General features: G+C 40.2%; 1 protein-coding gene and 1 long non-coding RNA gene across 5 annotated transcripts in view; one reads left to right on the top strand and one right to left on the bottom strand.

The window, feature by feature from the left end:
• ADAMTS9 (ADAM metallopeptidase with thrombospondin type 1 motif 9) overlaps window positions 1-25669 on the bottom strand; it is a 162907-nt gene that overhangs the window by 35529 nt on the left and 101709 nt on the right. Inside the window, exons 29-30 of one of the 2 annotated variants that reach the window (XM_005903770.3) lie at window positions 7185-7352; window positions 527-700 (exon numbers count right to left, since the gene is read on the bottom strand). In XM_005903770.3, the coding sequence (XP_005903832.2) occupies window positions 527-700; window positions 7185-7352 (342 nt within the window). The remainder of the gene's footprint in view (window positions 1-526; window positions 701-7184; window positions 7353-25669) is intronic. The other variant, XM_070359683.1, reaches the window with a different exon arrangement.
• On the top strand, window positions 581-24766 carry LOC138984694 (uncharacterized). Of its 3 annotated transcripts, XR_011461958.1 has the most exons (5): window positions 581-718; window positions 7850-7915; window positions 11960-12092; window positions 22219-22401; window positions 24495-24746. It is a non-coding gene; the product is annotated as an uncharacterized lncRNA (long non-coding RNA). The 3 variants fall into 3 exon arrangements; XR_011461959.1 differs by lacking the exons at window positions 7850-7915; window positions 11960-12092 and having other exon boundaries at window positions 582-718; window positions 24495-24739; XR_011461960.1 differs by lacking the exons at window positions 581-718; window positions 7850-7915; window positions 11960-12092 and adding an exon at window positions 17517-20605 and having other exon boundaries at window positions 24495-24766.

The following is a 25669-nucleotide window of genomic DNA, read 5'->3' as shown; positions in this document are numbered from 1 at the left end:
TCTATTTCTGCATCAACGGAGCAGTTCTTCAGAGGCACTCATAGTTTTTTAAATGTTGAAAATCCTTCACTAATTAATCCGGGTTTCAAATGAAATGCCTGCCTCCCAGCTGATGGCTGAAGCCGTGGAAGAAAAAAAAAATTCCAGAGGAGATCCTACCTAGGGTCTGCCCAGTGGCTGTTTGAACTTACGCAAATGACCACGTCTGAACACACACATTCAAAAATATTTCTTCCATCTCCCCCTCCTTCTGGGAAAGTTATCTTCATGCATTTGGCCCACGGCCTGTTCAACTTTTTCTGGAGGCAGCCAGATTTGCAACATCAAGAACACAAGCGTTGGAATGGCAGAAAAAGGAGGAGTTCTCCCACCCTGCCTGGAACGAACTCCTGCCCTCTGACAGTGACCTGGTGGGAAAACGCCAGCCTGGTCACTGCGCTGGAGGGCTTCACAGGGGAACGGATGTGATGATAGCAAGGGGGCTGAGCGAGAGGCTGGCAGGTGCCCGCTTCCTGGCTCTACTTACTTCTTGCCATTCCTCTGCCCTCCACGCGTAGAGAGGACACGGCGGGGCTTGGCAGGCGCGCTCCGACTCTGGTCGGGTGTAGGGGTTGCACTCGGTTTCTCTGGCCGTTTTGTGCGTTCCCATCTGACAGCCCACATTTCTCCGCCGAACGCCTTGGCCGCACGACACGGAGCACTGCAAGGACAAGAGGATGTAAGTGGGAGCTCTGGATTGTTGGTGGGAGGGGGCGGTCATCAGGGTGGAGAGGGTCAAGGACCTGGGGATGGTATTCCTAATCCAATGATCTTCACAGTCATCACGGGGTTTTCTAATTTCCAGTGAAAGGGACCCAGAAAATGTCTAAAATCTGCAGCCTCATTGCCTAACAAAGCCAGTTGAGTGAGGAAGAGACTCAAGTTTGGGGGTAATTTCTCAAGTTAACAAAACTCCTGGACAATGGAAGAGGCTGGGAGACATCATTCAGAAACATTCAGTACATCCTAGAGTACTGCTGCCATGGGAAATGAAAATCCCAAGTGATTTCTATCCCGGAAGGTTGGAGGGCCTTGAAAATTGGAGAGACAGCTGCACACAAGAGAATTTCTTGGCAGATGAAAATTATAACTCAAGGAGAGAAAATCACTGAAGATTTTATGGCCTTATAAGTAGAATTATTTTCTCCAGTCTCCTCTTCTTCTTGCTCCTATTACTAGAGTTAGGGGAATTCGGATGAATGTATGAAAAATAAAAGCTGACAGAGAAAAACTATTTCCTTGGGCGTTGTGTTTTCAGCCTGTGAAATGTACTGTTAATCAGGCTGAAACATTTTGTTGACCAAGCTGCAAAACACCCTATTAATCTGCAATTAACTTTTCTCTAAATTAATTTTTTAGTGGTTTCCTCGTTACTGGGTTTTATAATCTCACTCATGGGCAGCCAAGAATTATTATCTTTATTAAGCTTTTGACAGTGAGAAACTAAAGGCAACATTTAACTGGAAAGAAATGCCTATTATTTCACTTAGCTATTAAAAATTGTTTCCAAGTTTGTGTGATAGCTGAGCCTCCATTCATTTGTCTGACTGAGAAAACAAGCTTAACGTACATTAAAGTCATATTCCTAAGAGGAAGTCTTCATACAGAGTAGAATCAAGCTTTTAAATTAGATAAAAATTCCTGTCCAGCTACCCTGCAGCAGGATTCATCGTACTCTGAGGCTAATGGGAATTTACTATCAAGAAGCACCCCTAATGAATTCTGGTGCATATTAGTATTATTTCCATTTCAGATTCTAAAAAAACAGGTGATAATATTTAGAAGGCAGCTTGGGAAATCATATCATTTCAGATAAGTCTGCCAGGCAAGGAGCTTAAGCGTTCACATCAAAGCTAGCTGAAGAGAAGGAAATATTTTAGAGCAACATTGCTACTATTGTTTGGGTTTAATTGTATTAATTGGATTGAATGAGTTTGTGACCCACAAGAAATCAGACATTTAAAGTCATTGTGCTCTGGGTGGAATGAGAGGGTGCCTGAGCACAAGTGACTGCCTTGTCTACAGAAGATGGCCATGTAATACTTCGGGGAGCTATGTGTATATTTCCCATTGATTCCACATTAAATGAATGAACTATGACATAGGAGAAATAGCACAGGAATGACAGAAATCGTCAACCACGGACAGCAAATAACAACCAAAACACTCTCTGTGTATTTGAATTTGGGGCCTTAAGCATAAAACAGAACAATTCCAGAACGTATCCAAGTAAAAGCACAAGGAAAAAAATAAGAACAATTAAGTAAACAAGTCTGAATTTGCATAGAGCTGATATATATTCAAAATCTCATCATGCTTTAATAAGGTAAAGAAAAAGGAAAAAACATTCAAGGCTTTCCAGGTGTATACTATTCAGGTTCTAAGTAAATGCAATTTCTTTTTGATGCCACTGTTTGTTACTAAATTATTACTTATGGCTCAGCAAAGATAAGGTATTATCAGCCATAAGCATCCAATATTTAAGAAATAATTTCTACAATGTTCAATATTTTTTTCCAAAGGGCAAATAAAGACAGAGGAAGTTTCAATTATACAATAATGTCATTGTGGCTTTTGATTTTCATATTGTCAAAGCTAGCCCTGACTTAACATATTCAAAGATTTGTACAGGGCTTATATGCATAGCAAGGTATAATAAGCCTTGCCTCTGTGAAAACTGCATTCATGGCAATCTTGGTGCGAAATGAAGTGTACTGCATCAGAGCTAGTTCTCTGTGTTGGACTTTTCTTCCTGTGCTGTCTCAGGGGAGGCAACATTTAGCATACAGAGCAAGCCAGGCTTGCTTGGTAAATTCTGAGAGATTTGTGCAGAAATCCTATGAATAAAACAGCATCAGAAAGACCTCTGTGTGACCCTGGAGGTGCTGATGGTGGTGGTGTGTGCACGTGTGTGTGCTTAATTCTTGTTCTATGTAGTCCAGTTTTTAGTTACTCTAAGAAGAAAAAAGGTTGAGCAGCATATTAACATGTGCCCTCCTCCTGCAACTATCATTCCTGCATGGCAGTCTATTTGTGCAGGTTTGAATGCAAATGTTTTTAGTTCCAAACTACTAAGCTAGGAGCTGTGTTTCATCTCTCTGGACTCCCTGCTATGCAATGTTAGTATGCAGAACTCACCAATTTAAAGGAGAAAGTTAATGCTTCTTTCTATAGATAAAACAAATCTCTATGGAACTTGTGATGCTTAGGGAACTGTAGTACATACTTGAAAGCCTAGAAAGAATTTTACATACTTTCTATCAGTGTGACTGCTACAATCATGGCCATGACAGGATTCAAAGGAGGGATTAGCTTGAAAAATAACAAACTTTAATAACTAACTAAAGTATGAACTAACTTTAATAAATAACAACTGGTAACAATAATAGCAAACTTAGTGAGCACTTACTAGGCCAGGCTCTATTCTAGGGTTTCTCAACCTAAGAAATCATTTTTGTTGGAGACTGTCCTGTGCATTGGAGGAAGTTCAGGGGCATCCCTGGACTCTATCCCACTACACGTCGGTTGCATTCCCTCTCCTCTGCCAAACTGAGACAACTAAAACTGTCTCCAGACACCTCCAAACATCCCAAGAGTTACAAAATCACTGCCAGTGGAGACCTTAGTTCTATGCTAAGCATCTTGCATAAAATATATTTCATACTTCCCAGTAAACCTTTTACATAGATACTTCGCACATAAATAAAGCAAAGAACAATCACCCTAACTCAAGCAAAAACTGAAACAAAAAGTAATTCAAATAAGTTCTATCCTAGGCAATAAACCAAAGCCACTGTGGACTAGGATTTGGCTTCCAGTTTTAAGATATGGTGCTAGTATTATGCGGCCTTTTGTACTACGTCAGCAAGAGTGGGTGAAAGGACTGTATTCAAACAATTCAACATCAACGTTTGCAGTTCAAATACAAGTCACAGACAGCACATATCACTACGGCAACTCTAGTTCTCATCACTGACCATGTGCATAGGGTTTCTAAGATTTCTCAAAGGACACACATTGCACATCTGCCATGTTTCTCCATTAAACACTTCATAATCACATGACCAAGCCACTCTCATGGTAGTTACAAAAAATTCCCAACCAAAAATGGCTGATAGGTTCATAATGCAATTTGCCGATTTCCATTTTGGCATGAGCACTGAAGAACTTTAAAAAAATCAAGTGTTTCCCTGACTTCAAGACACAGTGCTACATTTTGTATCACTGAGAAAGAAAAAGGAGCAATTAATCATGACCTTCTATTAGATGTAAGGACCATCCTGACCACAGAAATGTTCAAGTATCAAAAAAAAACTGGTATCTCAGGGCTGAATGAATTCATGATAGATGAATGATGGTAAAGTGTTACTTTCATTCTAATCTGATCATTTTTATTGTTTATTCTTAATCTTCTTTTGTTTAGGAAGCTTTTTTATAGGAATAGGATACATTAACGATGTTTACTCTGGAAGGCTTTTGAATCATGGACCTATAGAGCCTTCACATTTATCAAGCTGAATCAAGAATCAGATGCTGATTTTGTCTGAAAATTTCATCCCTCAGCTCTTTATCAAAATCATCTAAACAAACTGAACGTGAACTTTTGAAAAAAAAAATTCTTTCAAACTTGAGTATGTTTTTCAATTAAGGTTCTTCTTTTACTAGAAAAATTTCCTTGACACATTCAAGATGTTCAAAAGATGTAAAAGTGAAACATTCCACTTTAAACCTCAAAACACTAATTCTGAGGAAAAGACAAGATTAGCAAGGCTGCACTAGCTTCCTCTCCCACTATTCTATATGCCTTATTATTGTCAGACATTTTGACATAATGAGAAATTACAATAATTATTTCCCCTACCCTGAAGACGAGATGACTAAAATACAGCCACCAGCAGAAAACAGAAGAACCAGATATAAAATCTTCTAAAAATTATTGCAAATGGATAATCATTACTCTTGCTTTATATTACTGCCTTAGGGATATTTCTGTTTACCATGGGATCATTAGTAAGCCAATAATCTTTAATCATGCAGACTATCTTTCTCCATCAACCTCTGGGTCTGATTATCTTCAGGTATGTTTCAAAATTGCACAAATCGGATTTTACCCATGTAGCATCTTATCTTGCCTGCTTTTATAATTCATTTCTATAAATCAAATCAAGCATTAGAAAGTTGGCCACAGACCATTACATGACTGTTTTTACTTGCATTTTCCACAAAGGTAACTAGACTTTCCTAAGCAATCATTTTGAACAGGTGCAGTCTTTTTGGGGGAAGCATTCCGATAATCCTATTACCTTATGTTTGAAAAAACCCCAAGGGTTCAAACCTAATCATCCCAGCTTTGTGAGCAATTTTAGACTTTCCATCAAGTTCACAGGATATGAAAGTAAAACTCACTCTGTGCTTACCAATAAAGAGTGAAAGAGTCTTTTAATCATCCTTCTTTTAAATGAACTGACTCTTATAACAACTATCAATTAAGTGCATCTCGACAAGATGCAAATAGATAAGTCGAGGCCAAGGGACATAAAGAAAAATAACAGCATGAAAGTATGCAAGAGGACAAGCTAATTGGTGTGGTATCTTAAATAATGTTAGCTATAGGCTTTTACATGAATTGAACAGCTCGAAAATACAAGGGCTGGAAGTCAGAGATGACAGTAGTCAGTTAGACAAACCATTACTGATGACCAGTACGAAATACTGCCTAGAAATCTGATCCCTTAAAGAAGCCAGAAGAGGAACTAGCTTTGGCTGGACACAGACACTTTGTTAAAATAAAAATAAAAACAAAATGTGATATGATAAAAGCACTCTGAGGCTATTCTGCTGGGGTACAATGCAGGCCACATTTTATTTCTGTGTGAAGGGGAATATGACTGTGAGGTATGGGGGACAATGACAGCAGCCCAGAGCATTTAAGAAAAATTCATGTTTCTAGAGGAATTTCCTATCATTCATGTTGAAATAGAGGATTCTCAACTCCTTCTCATGTTAACACAGCTGTACAAAGCTTCTTTGCGGTGTTAGGAATCAAGACCCAGGCTCTGAAAGAATCAATTCTACAGGCTGCCAACCTTGAACCTGGTTTCCTATTGATTCTCCAGAGTATGTGCATACATCTCTACTGCACAGGAGAACCACAAACTCAGCAAAACCTCAATGCATCAAATTAACAGAGGGAAAGAGCATATTACACACAGAATATGTGAAAAGACATTGGGCCTTACTACTTTTAAGTAAGCACCTTCAACTAAGCTGAGGAAATGTGTAAGTGAGGAGTAACAAGATATACTTTAAGGGCCAGATATGAGTGATCTGTTCACCCACCAATTGTTAATGTGTAAACAAAAGCTTCTCAAGTTCCCTCTTGAATTCAATAGGGAAACCTACTGAATTTAGCAAATGTGTACAATTAGTGGAGTCTAACTGTCATCAGTTTCTTGGGTACGTCCCCCATTTTCCCATTGGATATACACATACTGCACTCATTCAAACAAAATATTTCTCTTGAGAGATTATTAGAGTTAAGACTACTGAGCTAAGTATGTGGCATTCATTACTGCAATAAATCCTCATAAGAGCTATATGAAGTCAGGTCAGCAAGGTCACACAAATCACCCCAGGTCACAGAGCTAGGAAATGACAGAAAACTTCCCCATCTATCCCCCACCTCTACTGTATACAATCTAACAGGCAGAGAAGTATTCTTTAATCCTTCATATTGACAGCTCTTTCTTTAAGAACCTCAAAGGTAAATCTGAACTCAATTCCTGCCAGGTAACCATAGTCAACCTTACTGGAATCTGAATTAGTGGTTTTCTAAATGGTGAATAATAAAAAGCCATCAGCAAAGCATTGAGGGCTACTCTGTCCTACACAGTTGACATCTATCACCACTTAGAATTAATCCCCACAACTGTCCTAGTATATATATTACCCAAAGCACCAAGGGATGAAGCCACTTGCCCAAGGTCCCACAGCTAGTGAGCATTCTGACATAAGGCTGTCTCCTTCCCTGTCTCCACACTCCCCTCTAAAAAACTGAAACTGAGCAGGGAAACAAGCCAACACACTGGTGTCAGCCACGTGGCCAAAGGGAAGTAAGAAGTCGTTAGAGGAGAAGTGTTGCTCACCTGACTCCAGGCGCCAGCCTTCCACTTGGGGCATCTTCCTCCTCGGCACTTTCTGTGCCCATTTGGCTTAGCAAGGTGTTTACAGTAATCACTTTCTAAATGGCTTCCATCTTTTGCCATGCAGTAAACATTTCGTTGTTTATGCCCTCGACCACAAGAGACAGAACACTGAAATATAAAGCAATGGCAAGGTTGTTTTTTTTTTTTTTTTTAAATCACAAGAAATTTGATAAAAACCTAGGTCGTGAGATGTTAAGATCATGCCTAACAAGAGTCACCATTCCCTCCCCCTCTGCAGTGCCATTTTGGATAATATCTCAAGGCTCAACATGGAAGGAATGTGGCAGTGGAGGAAAAAAATATGGACAGCGGGAATCCTGTCTAGTATTTTGGGTCACTCAAGAGTGAGGGTAAATCCTGGTAATATAGGCCAAAAATAAGCCCACGAACCTGAAATTACCATGAAATTATGATTTAAAGAAGTCCTACTATGAATTAGTAAGGATTTATTTTGGACATCTCACTTCATGCAGTCTCTGGTCAAGATATTTCTTCAACAAAATGCCTCGTGATCCACTCTTTTGGATAAAGGTGCATTTCCAAAATACAGCTGTGTTCAATTTCCTTATGAATTGATTTAAGGAAACTCTTCTACCATTTTTCAGAGGATAAGCTCTCATTTTCCCAGTCCATTGGAAAGGAGGTGAAAAAGGCATGTTAGAAACTGAAAGGTAAGTTAGCAGGTGGGTCTGTGCCAAGTTTGGGAGGGAGGCATTACCTTTCAACTTTGATCTGCAGGTTCACTGAACTGTTTTAATGTGACCTTGTCTGACCACATCTAAGAAACTTGACTTTGATTTCAGAGTAGGTTTCTCAGAAAGGTTTAGGAATCAAAGTGCTCATGGAGTCGGGACAAAAATGTGACATGACAGCTTCTTGTAGAACAGGCAAGAGGCTGGCCCCAATGAGTACACTGAGATATTCAACGTCCATTGCCTCATTAGCGATTACAGAAGTCATTACCACTTGGATCATAAGCTTGCTGGCTCCGGTTTTCAAGACACATTATTTCCCAATACAATGTCCTTACATTTCAGAGGGAACTGAGTTTAAGAATGAAGAGCAAAAATGTGAAAATGCAACAAAAATAGATTTCAAGTATCATTTCTTTCTACTCAATGTTTCTAGTTTCTCCTTTGAACTTTGTGATTTTGTTAACTTAAATGGCCAAAGTGTCCTTTCAGGTCTAATAGATAAATAGCACCATGTAAAACATGTAGCCTAATATAAATTGAACCACCATTACCAAGCGAGCTCTAAGTGATCCCATTCATATATGTGCCAGACATATTTTTTCTAGTAAATATAGACTATTATAAAAATTCCAAAGTAGCTGCTAGAGAAATATAAAATATGTGTATTAATATATTTGGGCCTAACTTTTTACTTTAGGAGATGGAAAGGTTTTTTTCTTTTGAGCTCTTATTTTGTGAGTATTATGATTTTGAGTAGTCATTCTGGAAGGAGTATACAGTGTGGAAGGAAGGAGTCCAATTTAAATATCTACATCAAAAATATCCATCTTTCAGCCTTTAGAGTTTTGATGTATATGAAGACTTTGGGCTACAATTCTAGAAGACTTTTATAATGAATCTCCAAGAAGTTTCCCTATAAACCAACTTACACACAGATAATCCCTATTATTAGTGACTAATTTTAGTATTTAAAAATGTTACTTCCACCAAAATTACAAGCACAGTTAGAGTTTGAGGTGCGTTCATTTGTTTAGTCAGCAGACATTTATTAAGCACCTACCAAGTTTTCAGGATTATGCAAAGTGTTGGGAATACAGTGATAAATAAGAGTGATATAATCCCTGCCCTTGTGGAGTTTAGAGACCAGTGAGGGAGACCAGCATTAATCAAGTGACAACAAAAACAAATACATATTTGCTAACTGACATGAGTACTCTGAAGAAAAGGGGCTGAAGTGCCTGCAAGAGGAGTCCCTGGGGCATTCCTGAGGGCCAGACCATGTCAAGCTAATAGGTCACAATAATGTATTTTATTCTCCACAAGACGGAAAATCACTGAGGGGTTTTAAGTTAGCGTAAGACACAGTCTAATTTTCGTTTCAAAATTCTATTTTTACTACCGAGTAGACAATGGGTAGAAATTCAGCATTAGTGGAAACAAGAAAACTTAGGAAGCTAACGCAGTTGTCCAAGCAAGAGGTGACGGTGGCACTGATGAGGGTGCAAAGTGGAGGGGTGAAGGAAGCTGGTGAATTTAAAACCGTTTTTGAACTACAAATGACAGTTCCCCGATGGATCTGCTGGGGGGTGGATGGGAGAGGGCAGGGGCAGGAAGGCCTCCAGGTTTTCTGCTTTGGGCAATTGGATTAGAGTGATGATACGGACAGAGATGGGAAAAACAGCACGGGGAGTCAAGAATATATTATTTTCTAGGAGATGAGCTGAATTTAGAGGATATGGGTTCATGGGTGGTAATGTGTTTGATTAGGGTGAAGAAACAGACACAGCTGTCTTATTAATCAGATGAACAAGTATCAATTGAAAGCAAGTTTGACCCTGAAGGATCATCATTTCAATATACAAACAGTTCAGACAAGCTGTCCCTTAATATGGAGGGGAGGAAGAAAGTTGGTGGAAATGGAGATTTAGTAATCTATTGGTCTGTAAGTTCCATGAGGTCAGGGGTTACAGAAGCTTTGTTTATCACTATGGGCTTATACTTCCAACACTTTGTAGAATACTTAGAACTTAGCAGGTGCTCAATAAGTGTTGAATGGACAAATAAAACAAATCCATTTAGTGGTCACTAGAAGAGGTAACCTAATATTAGGGAGCAATCTACAAAGGCAGAATTAGCAAAGGCACAGCTTTCTCCCATTCATTAGGTGCAAGGCACTACTCAAAGACTTTATATACATTATCTCATTTAATCCTTCCAATAACCACAGAGATAGGTACTATTATTGAAGACAAATGGCGTTTTCAAAATGGCATAACCAAAATGCTTTATGTGTATACATCTCTTCCTATATGACTCCAATTAAGTGGCTAGATGTCTTTTGGGAACATAACAGCACAATGAAAATCAACAGCATCACTGATAATAATTCATCTGAGAAATGCTACTGGGGCAACCAACATCTATTACCCAGGAAATACAGATGGAGGAAGTTGATTTTAAATATAACACCTTAAAACTCTTTTAAATACCTGGATTAGCTACATCGGCAATGGCACCCCACTCCAGTACTCTTGCCTGGAAAATCCCATGAACGGAGGAGCCTGGTAGGCTGCAGTCCACGGGATCGCTAAGAGTCCGGCACGACTGAGCGAATTCACTTTCACTTTCCACTTTCATGCATTGGAGAAGGAAATGGCAACCCACTCCAGTATTCTTCCCTGGAGGATCCCAGGGACGGAGGAGCCTGGTGGGCTGCCGAACTGGGGTCACACAGAGTCAGACACAACTGAAGCTGGAGAATTCCAGGGATGGAGGAGCCGGCTGCCGTCTATGGGGTCGCACGGACTCAGACACAACTAAAGCGGCTGCTCGCTTCAGTCGTGTCCGACTCTGTCCGACCCCATAGACGGCAGCCCACCAGGCTCCTCCGTCCCTGGGATTCTCCAGGCAAGAACACTGGAGTGGGTTGCCATTTCCTTCTCCAATGCATGAAAGTGGAAAGTGAAAGTGAAGTTGCTCAGTCGTGCCCGACTCTTAGCGACCCCATGAACTTCAGCCCACCAGGCTCCTCAGTCCATGGGATTTTCCAGGCAAGAGTACTGGAGCGGGGTGCCATTGCCTTCTCCGAGCAGCAGCAACAGCAGCACCCATATCTAAGGGTGGTTTTCTTATTTGGGGACGTGAATGAAACTGATTTGGAGAAAAGGATGCAACACTTCAGTATGACTTACCATATGTATTATTTGCCTAAAATTCAGATCTAAAAGTGATAAAGAAATTCTTAAGGTATCTAATCTGATAGCAAACACCTTTCATGTTTTCTAAATTACCAGTAACAAAAAGCAGCTGCTTGTGGAAATTTCCCTAGCTAGCAGGCTTATTAATAGGTCTATCATGATTTCATAAAGAAGTTATCATCTTGATAACCAAATAAACACAGGTTTTAGCTCTTATATTCTGAGGGAAATTTCTGTCTGATTATTTCCAGTCCTTTCCCAGGCACTGATTTTTGTCTCAACATGCGTTGCAGAAATAATAGTTGAATTTAGTGTGTCACCTAGTACATATTATTTTTTGGCTATATATATGAAGTTTCTTGCTCTGGGGAATATTTAATTCCTTATATTTGCAGCCAAATAGCCTTCTAGTTTGCCAGGTGGACCCTGACTTTTTTCCTCTGGAGAAACAATCCAATATATTTAAGAGAATGATTTTTCCTCCAACACTCTCAAAGTAATCTCTGTTTGTTACATAGAAACACCAAGGTCAGTATCTCTAATGCCTTGGCTTTTGTTTCTGCGAGGTCATTCAAAGGGAATGTTTAACGTGGAGCTTTGTGGAGAGGTTGTCTTAATTTTTTAGATGAAGGTCTAAGAGTTTAAAATCTGTGCATTTCAACACATATGGTGGAAATGGAACTGGCTTTTTCTCTCTAGTAGTAGCTCTAGATGTGGCGTGGATTTGCATCTCACTCTTCCTGGTGTGCTGTCCCTGGCGTTAGGGATGCCCTGCATCGGTCCCTTCACTTATATTGAGGAACTGGGTCTCTCAATCACCCAGCAGCCAGCAAACAACCTGGTGTGTCTGCCTGGATGACAAGGGCTGAAGATCCAGAGAGAATGAAATCCCTAGCTTTGCTGAGGCTGGTGAGAACCTGGACATCTGAAGGGAGATGGGGAACCACACGGAACTGGTAAGAACACCATTAGGAGCCAAGAAGGAATAAGAAGGGGAGGGTGGAGGTCACGGATACACACAATATCTGGCCAGAAGGAAGCTTCTTGATGAGGCTGGATGATGCTGGGCGCTCAGAGGAGGTAATGCAGTGAGTGGGGCGTGAACCAGGACTACTCAAGTTGTGGCTGATGTTTGATACATAAAGGTTAATGGACGGTCCAGGAGGACAGCTCCAGCAGAGTGTCTGGGCACAGTGGAGTATGTCTCAGTGATTTTTACCTCCAAGTGATCTGTATATATAAGATTCTGTTTATGTGAAATGTATTTTGGAGGATATTGATCAAGGAGTCTATATTTCCAAACAGAGGACTGACAGCAGGTTAGAAATAAGAATTGAAAAGCCAAGAGAAAGGTCAAATGCTAGAATCTACTAAGCTAAGCCAGGACTCTATAATGATCTAAGCATTTCTGACAGTCAGAAAACCATCACTCTGAGACTGGTGGGCAGAGTTCAGTTATGAGACAGGAGACTCTACTAATTATTATTCAAGGCCTTTCCCTAGTGATTCTATAAAATATGAAAAAATCATCTAAATCATTTAATATAAAAAATGAAATATGTCCTTTCATAACAATAAGCTCTTCTTGATTCCACTCTCATTCTGATTTTGTTTAAAAAACATAGTCAGATCCCATCTGGGAAGTATGATATCAGAAAGCAGGCAATGCATATGCCCACAGTTCAGAACTGCTTTTGCCAATTACGGTGATAAGTGAAGTGAATATTGCATGAACATCTTACCATCATGAAAAGCAAAGGATTCCAGCCTGTACCCACCAGGTAAATAAACAGAAAAAATAAACAGAATATGAGAGGAGAGATATAGACTTAGGGATCAAGGTCAGGGCAAGACCTAGAAATCCATGTGGGCTAGTAACTGCAATTCATGTATGTTTATTACTGCTTTCCACACTGTAGTCGCTGAGAAAATATTTACAGGAATGAATGAACACATGAAGGCTACAGCCATCACAGAAATGGACTATGTCCCAAATGTCGTATTTTCCTAATGGTTTCAAGAAAGAACCACCTGGAATCTGACCCATCGGATTTGGCACAGCTATTTAGATTCAAAGAGTTGGAGCAGGACTATTAGAAATCACATCAGCTAACTTTTATTGACCTCTTATATGAGTGGGACCATGAGCTCAAAGATACTAGCTTCTCCAATTTAATCTCTATAGCAACCCCGTCCGTGGCTCATGTACTATTAGGATTCCTCTTAATGAATAAGGAAACTGAAGATTAAAGAGGTGACATGACTTGCCCAGGGTCACAGAGCCAGGAAACAGCAGAGTTAGCCTCTAAATACGGCAGGTATGTTTCCAGAATGACCATTTTCTTCCTTAAGTCATACTGAAGAGAAGACCTGGTTAAGACGGCAGGCTGTTCATTCACCTCTGCTTATCCATGGTGACAAGAGAAAACTGGGACTTCAAAGAAACGCTTCCTAAGACTATTTTAGAGATCTCTGACTCGTTAGTCTCCCAGGAAAAGGATGGTTATACAATGTGTTTCTCATTTTAATACAACCTATTTAGCACTCCGGGAAGAAAGATGCTATGAAAAATGAGCATACCACTATGTACAATATCACATAAAGATAAAGAGCCACATTTCCTTTCGGTCAGAGCCACACTCTGGTTTTCTCGTGGCCATTTTTCAAGATTGATTCACCCCTTGCATTCAGCCTGAGGTCATATGCTGAGTTTTCCTCTCTATTCACTGCTGAATGGTCCTTGGCGTGGTCAGGAATGGAAGGTTACAGGTTGTAAATTTGGGGCTGCCAATTCACCAAGGACTAAGCTCTCAAATATTTGAGCTAGAGGTCATCTCAGAGATTATTCAGTCCATGTATTTATTTTTACAAATTCAACACAATGGAAGAGGAGACACGCCGTGCTCATAGTCACATAGGAAAGAAGCAATAGATGGATGTAGGAGCTCCTGGACCCAGCACAGAACCCGACTTGGTGCCAACTGCACTGAGGATTTGTGAATAGATTCTGGTGTTTTGCATGTTGCTTGGGACCTACAGCTGACCAGACATCCTAATTCTTTCCACTCCAACTCGGTCATGCCCACATGGTGCTAGCAGTATGGTCTGGGGCTACCCAAGGCAGGAATAGATTCTGCACCTCTGGCTCTAAAGGATTACCAACACAAATATGAACAAGCACGGGTTTCACTACCTCTTGTTCTAAGATACCAGTTAAGAACAAATTCCAAGAGGTGGCTGTGCACGAATCGGGATTCCTCAGCTCATTGCTGAGGAATGGCACTTTTCTTCACCTTGCTCTAAATTTCAGCCCTTCGAGACACAGGTTTTGGAGTCAGACAGACCTAGGGTGGAGTGTAATCTGCCACTTTATCATGGCGCCATCTGGGGCAAGTTACCCAACCTGTCTCAGCTGTGTTCTCTGTAACAAAATGAGGATAACAACACCATATATACGCAACAAGGCTGCCTTACAACCAGATATGACAAAGTATACAGAGCCCTTGGGGTTTTGCTGGACAGTGTAAAAATCGACACACATTCACTGTTTCCACTGATACTACTCGTATTTGGTGGACTCTTTAAAAAGATCTCCTAACACGCAGTTTAAAAGGTGAATATTTTTTAAAATATATGTTCACTTATGGAGTCTAAAGTTAACATTCTAATACAGGCACTTCTGGGTGAACAAGTCTGGAAAAATCTTCCTCTTGTGAATGGGGGAAGTACTTTCCTTTCTAAAGGTCACAGAGAGATCCCCAGAGCAGACATAAATGTGGATGATTCCTTTGCTTCTGCAGTGCCTTTTTTACTCTCATAGACTATTACTCAGTAATACAGGCTCTTCTAACCACAGAAGACAGAAACACAAGTAAGAGAAAGAAAGGCATCACTACTGAAAGCCACATCTCTACTCTACCATTTCCTGTTCACATTTACTATCTCAAGAACTCCTTTTGTCTTTTTTTTTTTTTTGGTCATGTTATTTCTTTCAATGTCCTGAAGCACAGAATCCACATTAGTGATAACCATATTCAGTCACTCCCCTGCTCGGTCCCCAGTGGTGGGAATGCTAAGAATCTTTTGTCAAAAAGCATATCTTCTCATTGGCGATGTGAACATGTTTAGGGAAATTTTTATAGGGCTTCTCACAATACAAGAATGGCTCTGAACAGGGGCATCAGGGAACCAAAATGACGGAGGAGGAAGGAGAGAAAGCTTGGCCAGGAAACAAGGGCTGTGACTTCAGGGCGTAAAGCCAGTGTTGACAGGCCTGCCTGATGGCCGTTCATGTCCAGGACCACCATGGCACTTATTACCATGAAAAGGAGCTGCGGAAGCATGAGATTGGCAGGGAGCACCATAGAAGAAAGCCGATGCAGGAGTCACAGTCATTGCAGCCGGATGGGGCACTGGGCCATCCTTCCTCCCCCGACCCCCCCAAACCCCAGCCTGTGCAATGCTACAAAGGTCTAAGACCATGGAAGAAAGGGAACTAAGATTCACATGTCAACTCTCAGAGCACACTTGAAGGCGCCTGTCAATACTATATCCAAGTAGGTGGCCCCTCAATCGCCTCACAAGGGACATGGCAGGGCCAGGAAAAGAAGCGGAGGCAGTGAGAGATGTTCATGACCCCCACCTTCCATCACTTCCAAAAAGTGGATGCTCTCCAGTTGCATCCTGCAGCTTCATAATATAACAACTTTGTATCAGAGGATGGAAAAACATTTTCACATGAAATACAGCAGCATATGAAGTTAGCTATGGAACTTGTGAAACCCAAATTGGGGACCTTCTTATTCTCCAGGAGTATAAACATTACAGTTTTTCTCCCCATAAAGACAGACACAAAAACCAAGAAAATCTGCAAAACCTTACACGGTGACTTCTAGCGTGGCCACATCCAATAGTGCCTCCAGGGATTTGAGGTATATTATGTTATCAGGCTCTGTTACCCCTAGTTCCCCATTCCCAAGCACAGTGCTGATTTTTGTAATGCTTCTTTCCCTTGCAAGGTTAGATGTGATGATTTTTTGGTAATCTGACTTCAGCAAAATAATGACATTGTCACTTTTCAGGAAAGAGGTGAAGATGGTACCAGGACCCATCCTCTAACCACAGAAGTATTTGTGAAGGCAGACTGGAAGATGGGGAGGGTAGTGGGTGACGTTTTTGTTCTAGGATCCTTTATTCTCAGCTGTTCCAAAGGTGGGTGCAGAAGAGCCTGATATAAAAGTTATGTCTGCTGGGAACACGGATCCAAGTTTCTTGATACTCTGCAGGTGGGTTGTAACTAAAGGCCCAGGCTGAAGCGTTCAGGGCTATCTGGAGATGTCATTCGACTAGATGATAGCACCTGAGAAGACCCACTCATTAACGCTACTGTCCCAGGCAGCCAGGGAGAGTCATGGGAACTTAAGGTGCCCTTGGGAATGCCTCCATAGAAAAGCAATCCAGATAGGCTATATGTGGATTTTCAGACACCCAACCAATGTTCAGCCCTGAGCTTCTTCCCCCTCCCAAAGAGCTAGTCTAAGTATTATTCAGTCATTTAAAAAACACTAGGTTATGGTTCATTTAATTGCCTCTTCCATTCTTGCTTTCTCTGCCTGTCTGGTCCTTCTTCCATCAGCTTCATGTGAAAGGAACATCTTTATCTGCCAGTATGTCAAGTATCTTACATTGAAAAAGTTACAGCTGGAGAGGTAGGTAGTTCATGTATTGAATTTGCTTTGGGTGGATATTAATGCCACCCCAGAACTGAAATATGCATACCTCTGAGTTTGTAATCAGAGAAATATATCTCAGTGAGAGGGAAAAGGTCATCTTAACCATTACTGAATGAGATGCTCACCCTTCAGCTTTGCAATGTTCTTCTGGGAGTTTCAGATAAAACCAAATTACCACCAATAGGCTCTAGTCAAATCCTTTGTGGCTTTCCTTGTCTCTTCCTCCTGCTTACCTTTTGGTAAAGAAAAGACTCAAGAGTACCACTATGAAAGGATGAGATGAGAAGAAATAAAACCCAGCTAAAATGTAAGTGGCTCATAACACAGAAGAGGGGCATAGAAGTGGCTAAAACTTTGTTTGATGGTTTTCTGTGAATTTAAATTATTCCTGCACTACTCTGAGATTTATTCAAATAGAAATCCCAGAGTTGAGGCAGAAGCATGTGTAATAACTTGGTTTTGGAATCAATCAGATTTAGTTTGACTACTATCTCTCTATCTCTTCATTTGTGATCTTACGTGAGATGCTTAACCAGGTATGAAATGATGGTGAGTAAGCAACTTAAACCTAACATGTCCGAAACAGTTGTCCTGATCTTCGGATTAGCTTCTCCATTTCAATCAATGGGAACTACTCATCCACTTATTCAGTGCACAAAATCTGGCTGGAGTCATTCCAACTCCTTTCTTTCTCTCGTTTCCCACATCTAAACTTGGACCAAATCCTTCAGCATTACCTTTAAAATGTCAGAATCCTACCACTTCTCACGACTTCCACAGAATACTCTCATCGGAGTTACTTCAATGGCTTTTAATGTTCTCCCTGCTTCTATCTTTGTTCCTCCTGTAGCTTCCCCTAAATTCAAAAGCCAGGCTCATTCTTTTAAACAAATCCACATTTCTACTCAACTCTCCCTTTCCCCAATAGCTTCCTACGTCAGCAAATGAAAGCGAAAATTCCTCTAGTGGTCTTTCTCTCTCCCTCTACCATGATGAACTTTCATGTTCCCCTCCATCAATTTCATCTCTAATTTCATATCCTACCACCCTTTTTTTCAGCCGCATTCGCCTTGCAATTGTCAAGATACACCTGGCATACTCTTGTCTCTAGGTCTTCACCTGAAATACCATTCTCCTGTAACATTCGTCTCCTGAGTATCCACATAGCTAACTTTTCTGTTTTCCCAGATCTCTGCTCAATTGTCACCTTTTACAGGATGACTGTCTGACCTTAAAAATTATAGTTCCCATCTCCTCTTACATGCTATTTTCGCTCTTCTTTATTTTTATCCATGGCACCACTCACATTCCTTCACAATATATATTTCACCTCTTTTGTTTGGGATTTATAGGTTATTCCCCCTCCCCACTAGAATGTAAATTTGATGAGCTCAAGGATTTCTGTCTGTTCTGTTTACTGTTATCTCCCTAGTGCTCAGAGCAGTGCCTAGTTTATAGAAAACACTTGAATACTTAGGGAACATACAAATGCATGCATGAATGAATAGTATCTAATAGAGGCTAGAATCACTTATCTCACAAGAATTTTTATGGATGAAGCAAACACTCGACACAATGCTCAATTCATTGGTAAGGCTCAAATAAATAACAACTGCTCACTCCTATCTTCTGTGTCTGTTCACTCCAAAACTGGCTAAGCACACTTGTAGTTTAATATTTAATTCACAGTTACAGGACTAAATACTGCACAGGGGACATCTAAGAGGAGGGTTATCTGAGAACGTGATGTAAGATAACAGCAAGCAGTAGAATCCTGAGGTCTACGCAGGCAAGACTAACACTGAAGGCTTGGCTCGTAGCCACTAAGACTGCCATATACTATTAGGGTCACAGAATGCTTTTTTCCTCCCCAAATGTGTCACTTTAGATCAACACTTTTGCCAGATGGAAAAAAAATGTAGATATATAGACTGAAAGTAGACTAAAAAGAAATGTAATGGACGAGAATGGGTTCTATCTGGGCCGGGTATTGTCTATCTCCATTCTGGCTAGAAACATCAAAAAGCAAAAATGACCAACCACCCCAAAACAACAAACAAAAAACAAAAAGGCAAATAAGATATACCCCAAAACAAAAAACAAACCAAAAAACCAACAAACCAATCAAACAAAAATCCTAAGGACTTACACTGTTCCAGAATAATGTGTCTAGGTTTAAGTCTGATTTTTCTAGTTCCCTTTCATTTAAAAAAATGCTCTCAATGTAGAGGGTATTCAGGATTACAAAACCAACATCAAGTCTGAGATTTTAACTGAAGATTGAACCTGATAGAATTAAATCATTGCCACTCTCCTGTATATTCTCTACAGGCTAGCCATCAGAAGCCTCCCTACTAAGTAAGATAATTAATACCCAAATAATCATATTAGGCTGCATCCAGAAAGATCTACTTTTCTTAGTTCAGTAGATATTTCCCTACAGATGTATTAATTCACACTGTTCTAGCATGCTGTAAATGTCCAGGGGAAATACAACTTTTTTTCAGAGCTCTGGTCTGAAAGTGTTGGGTGACAAAATTCAATTGCTGAGTTCTTTTGAAAACCATTCAAAAGTAACTGAAGTGTTAAAAGGACCTATTCAAAAATTCAGACCCCAAAGACTCAGCTTCAATGGCTCTTAAAAAGTAGAAGAAAGCTAAACTGATTTACACTGGGGTAAGAGCCTATTTTTGCAGGTGTCACAAATCAAAATGAGTATTTATAGAAGTTCTGAAAGCCCTTCCAGAGAAAGAGAGGGAAAGCGTTAAACCTGGGAGTCAGTTGGGTCTGGATCCAAGAATTACTGATTGTATGATGCTGGTACATTTTACTTAGCCTGCCTGGAGCTCAGTTTTCATACCCACCTAATGGATACAATATGGACCATTCTGCAAGGATTATACGAGGATCAGCAATAACGCTTACAAAGCACCAGGCCCAAAGCTTCGCGCAAAGAAGTTGCTCAGTAAATGTGGGCCTTTTGTTATTCTTTCTCCACTGCTGGTAAAATCCATCTGGACTACTGCAGACGGGCATTTTTACATGCCACATCAAGGTACATAAGACTACTGGTCATCAGTTGGTGATTAGGAGGTGGAGAAACCCATTAATTCAGAGAACTGAGGTTTCCCAGAATAACTGGAAAGATTATAATTAGGTAAAAGGCAAAACTCCATTTCTAATTTCAAAGAGCTTTTGACATAGTTAGCCCATTGGTGATTTAAAGCTCCAGTTATTTCTGGAAAGTGGCACCCATTTGTCTTATGGAGAACCACGGTCTCATCTACACTGAGTTCCAATGTGTGTCTTTCTTTTTATAAAAATTTCTGCTCTTTCATCCAATAAAGTTTAAACATTGTGGGAAGAATCCAATATTTCATTAAAGTTTGGGTCCTACCATAAACCTTCTGAGGCTGCTGACAGTGTCTTGGGTTCATTTTGTTTGCCTTTCCTCTACTGATGGATTTCTTCTCTGGTCTCAAAGACCTGGACTCACTACTAGTAGTTTATTGCCATCATTAGTGACCTTTTTGAAGAAGAAGAATTGAGATTGATTTTCTTTCTAGGGCCAGGAGATGGATCATCTAAAATGTTCTCTGTCCCACAGATCTTGGAGTTCCGTTTGCCATTTTGATCATAAATACGTGTGTCTGTGTGGCATGGGGATCTGAAGTTGGTAAATACATAGAACTACCATCTGTTAAAGCAGAAAAGATTTGAAAAGTGGAAAAGGAGAGGTATGAAGGGGTAAAACTTTAGAAACTTCTTTCCCCGTAAGTTCATGTACTGAAAAGCCAGGTTAACCTTACACATCTGAAAAGCTGATCATGGTTTCTTCTGAAAGGTTAAAAAAACAACTGGTGGGAAAACAACTGTGAAAATCTAGTGATCTCTACAACATAATAATTTACTATGGCTACTTAATGCCCATGAGAATATGGAAAGTTCTGCTGTAAGAAACTCACTGAACCATGAGAGAAAGATAATATTGCTCCCAGGGGACATAAGCCAATGTCTGAAGACACTGTTAACACAACTAAGAAGATATGCTACTGGCATCTAGTGGGTAGAAGCTAAGGATGCGGCCAAACATCCTATGATGTCCAGAACAACAAAGAAGTATCTGGTCCCAAACATCAATAGTGCCAAGGCTGGGAAACCCTGCTTCGGACCTATACACAAGTTATGGGACAGTTTCTGTACCACTGTCCTGGTTTCTAGTCAGAAACTGGTCTCCTATTTCCAAGATAAAATGCTCACTAGGAATAACTATGCTTTTATAAAAGTACCTCCTGTCCAAAACTCCTAGATGTTCAGTTCTGAAACCAACTCTTACATAGAAGTGAACCATTACACATATGCAGATTCTACCATGAATGAGGGAAGTGCTGTTTGTTTGAAACATAAAGTGGAAAGGAATCTGTATCTATATATCTCTGGATCTACCTCTATCTATCTATCTGTCCATCCATCCATCCATCTCTATACTATGAGTGCTATCAGTTTATATAGCCCAAATGTAAGAACATGTTGGAATGTTGGAGTAACCTTGTTTTCTTAAGAAATTCTGATCCTCACTGATGACTTTCTATCCAAAGTTGGTAGCCCCCACCAAAGTTGCCATGCAGAATGTCTATGGAACACACTGGGCACATCTGTACACATCAACAACTTCCCCTCTCGGCTCCAAAGACTGAGTGACACTGCATGTTGGTTTGCAAATTCATAGTCTCTTGAGACAACTTTGAAACCCTTCTATTTTTAGTTTATTCTTGAAAATCTTTGACCTTGCTAGGTTCCTAGGATCCCACATACTACTTGATGGAAAATTTGACGCTCAAGAGAAGTATGTTCTGATAGCTAACCAGCGTCATTTCTATGGGGTTTGCAACTGTGACTTCAGCCATGACGTCTGATCATGAGTCCTCCCTGTCCTCTGGGAGCCATGCTGTTGGGTTCTTGACAACATCCCTGGCTGCCCTTAATGCCAATAATACTGCCCAGATGCCAATAATACTCCCCAAACCCATCTGTAACAACCAATTATGTCTCCAGATATTGCCCAATGTCCACTAGTAGATAAAAATCAACCCTGATTTTTGGAGAACCACAGAATTATCTCAAAGTTTTCAGAAAGCTCTCAAAACCAAACTGAGTTTAACTGACTTGGTGGGGGGTAGGGAACACAGAGGGCTGTTTTTTTGTTTTTGTGTTTTTTTTTGTGGATGAGAGTGGCAAAGGGCCCACTGAACATCAGTTTAACAAGGTCAAGATCCTAGGCTAAAAGGGTTTGGAATCCTTGGTCTTAGAAATGTGACATGTACAATGTAAAATCAATTTCCATGCATAGCAATGAAGATTATAGCTACAGTGAAACAAGCGTGCTCTGCTGGATAGCATTCTTCCCTGTCCTCGCAGCCATGACCTGCCACTGCTAAGGGGTTCCTGGACACTTCAGGTCTGACGAAGAGACAACCAAGGAGAAGGAAGTCACAATTTCACTAAGAACGGGCAAACTGCAATGGAGGAAGAGGTGAGTTGGCTGGGTGAAGGCTTTTTATGAGGCAGAAGGAAAACAGCACAGAGTTTTCAAAAATTTCTTTAGTTTTCAAAGGAATCTGGGTTTTGGCTATGAAGCAATAGATAAAAATGGGGAGTCTGTATTTATTCAAGTATTTTCTGGAATTTACTAGCAAGCCTGGCAGTGAAAGTCTGGATTTCCCTGGGAAAAGGGGAGCAACAAACCATACCATTCCCAGAGGCCTTTTCATTTTAGCTGCCTGGGTGGGAGGGGTGGACAGAGGAAGGGAAGAGAGGGCAGAGGAAGAAGCTCATGGGGAAAAAAACCAATGAAAACTAGGAAAGACGCTCTTTATGCTGAGCTCAGACTGGAGCACCCCCTTTTATTATGATGTTACAGTGCAAATCTGAGATTAAAAACAGCTTCCTAAAATGTGTCAGAATTTTTAAAGCCCTGAAATAAATCCAGACCTACACTCTCTGCTTCCTTGTGAAGTATAATACACACTCTGAATATATTTACGTTTAAGAACTTTTAAAAAATAACTTACTCTGAAAATTTTCAAACTTAAAGAAAAATTGTAAGAATATTAAAAAGAACTCCCTCTCCCCTTATCTATATTCCCTAACTACCAACATTTCACTACCTTTGGTCCCTCCATCCTCCTCCTAAATAAATATATATATATATATATATATATGCCATTATATTTTGTCTTTTCCTGGAAAATCCATATAGTGTCTCATCATCTCCAAAAATCTAATTTTCCCAAATCAAGTACACTCTCCACATAAATACAACTCTCCAAGTCAGGAAATCACTACTGATACATCACCACCATCTAAACCTATGTGGTTTTTTTTTATGATTCCCTCCTACATGTTAGCTTTTTATTTCCATAGTTTCGGCCAGTGCAACAATCATTTCAGCTCCTGAGTAACTAGGATTTTCTCATTCATTCATTCATTTCAATATTATTGACAGTCTGCCTACTTTGCATAAGGTACCAAGCTTGAACAGTGGGCCTCTATAGCCCAAAGGAAATTAAGCTTTGGGGCAACTCGAGAAATGATTTGGTTAAAAAGAATTTCACTTGAAATGTGGTGCTTATGTCTGTATTTCTTCCTTTTTCTAGTTAATTTTTTTATATCATCTTTTCCCTCACTTCACAGTGCCCCAGTCTTGCTCTTCACCTGGCTTACATTTAAGAGAAATAATTTTCTCATATTCATCCCTTTAGAGCTCTGAGCAAAATCTGTAAATGGCTCAATAATTCCAGGATGTTTCAAGTAGTTACCCCATGGAAAAACAGAAAATCTTAAATTGTAGATAACCTCTTCCCACAGCTTTTCACCACTTCACCAACTAAAGAGTAAGATGAGGAGATTACGTCTTGGTTGCTAATAGGTTCAGATCCTCATTCAGCCAGTGTGACCTAGTACCAACTAGGTAACTTCTCTGATGGTACTAAGCTCATCAAGTAGAAGAGATTAAATCTGATAATTGGAGTGAACTGCTTTGCATAACTCCTCGCAGAATATGTAAGTGATAAGTGATTGTGACAATAAAAAGTCAAAACCATCACAATAATTACGGGAGGAAAGGCATCATACAAAACTAAAAGAGGGGAAAACAGCTCTTTTGTGGATAACTGCAACAATCCATTCCACTACTTTCTGAAATACATCAAAAAAAGGTGGCTGAGGAGAGTTATTTTGACTTACTTCCCAATTTAGTACAGAGACAACCTAAGTGTAAGGATAATAAATTTAAAAGAGCTTCTAAAAATACAGACCACCTGAATGTTTATTGTTTATCATTTACTTCAGATGTTGCCCTAAAGGGGGAAAAAATAACCCCAACAAACCCACAACTCTATCTTATCACTAGAAAAGAACCAATGTTGCTACCTACATTCTAATTTCTGCGGGCATCAGTATGGGATATAAACAGGAAACAAACTATAATGTTTTCTTAACACTGGGGAGGTGAAGGTAAATGATGGCAATTACAGTGATGGAGGAGACATTTGGTTCAGCTCTTATTCTTCTAAAGTGTCTTTGAAAAAGCTCTGTCAACCTAATCTGCTCAACCTTTACCTACAGGTATCAGTGAATATGAAAGCTGCCTTCCCGAAACTTCTCAAAGACAGCATGATCTCTTGGAATTCAAGCTTCTACAAGGTGGCTACCTGGTGTTGTCTGTTTTTGCCTTCTCCTAAAAACACCAATCAAACCTTGCCCTTTTGACCCACAGAACACATAAACATTCTTTCTCCTTAACTGAACTTACTGCCACGATGAACTTGAACTATGAGATGCACAAGAGGAGAGTTTGTTTTAACAGCTGCTTTTACATGGAGGCCCTGGAGTTACTATTCTGAAGATAGCTGATTCTAAAAGCCTCTCTTTTCACTGTCCTATTTTTTCAATGTTCAGCTGTCAGGGAACAACCGCTGAAGTGTTCTCAACCAAAGGTGCAAAACAGAAGGACAAGGGGATGGTACTCACTAGATGGGAAGACATTCTACATAGGGGATCCATTACATGCTGACACAGGGTTTTTCTCCCCAATTTATTTGTATAAGTTTACTTACCCCTTGACAAGCTGAATATTAACTGCTAATTGCCTGAGGTTGCCCTGTCTAATACAGTAGACACCAGTTACAGGTGCTGTTTATATTTAGAGTAATTAAGTTACATATAATTTAAAAATGCGTTATCCCTATTGTACTTGGCCACATAATAGGTGCTTAATATTAGCCACATGTGGCTAGTAGCTTCCATATTAGAAAGCAATATGGAAGAGAGAATATTTGGAAAGAGAACATATCCATCATCATAGATAGTTATTGGACTGTTTTGGCCAGTGCATAACTTCATTCTAATAAGAGCAAGGGGATGCAGGCCTCACTAAGAATGGTGACTTTGTAGGTTCACCCTATATGGATTGTTTTCCATACTACTTCCTCCTCCTTTCTTGGCTGCCAATGCTCTATTTTATACATTTCTGGAAAGGGGTCTTGTCGTGATTAAAACGATCCATGAAAACAATCCCACTTTAGAGGAAACAACAGCAGCAAGGAGCAAAGATGGCGGTGTGGCAACCCACACATTTCAGATCTTTTTATTGGTACCTAACAAAGGGGGAAATGCACCCTCAGCCACAACTTCCCATGCTGGTATGGAGGCTCGTGGGCCCCTGCAGGGAGAGGCAGAAAGCCAGGCCCTCTACTTATCCTGACTCTTAGACCCCTGAACTCATGTCTGGGTTCTAATGA

The sequence above is a fragment of the Bos mutus genome, chromosome 22 (genome assembly GCF_027580195.1).
Source record: "Bos mutus isolate GX-2022 chromosome 22, NWIPB_WYAK_1.1, whole genome shotgun sequence".
Lineage (NCBI taxonomy): Eukaryota > Metazoa > Chordata > Mammalia > Artiodactyla > Bovidae > Bos > Bos mutus.
The sequence above is the reverse complement of the archived record's forward strand: the minus strand, read 5'-3'. Positions and strand labels throughout refer to the sequence as shown.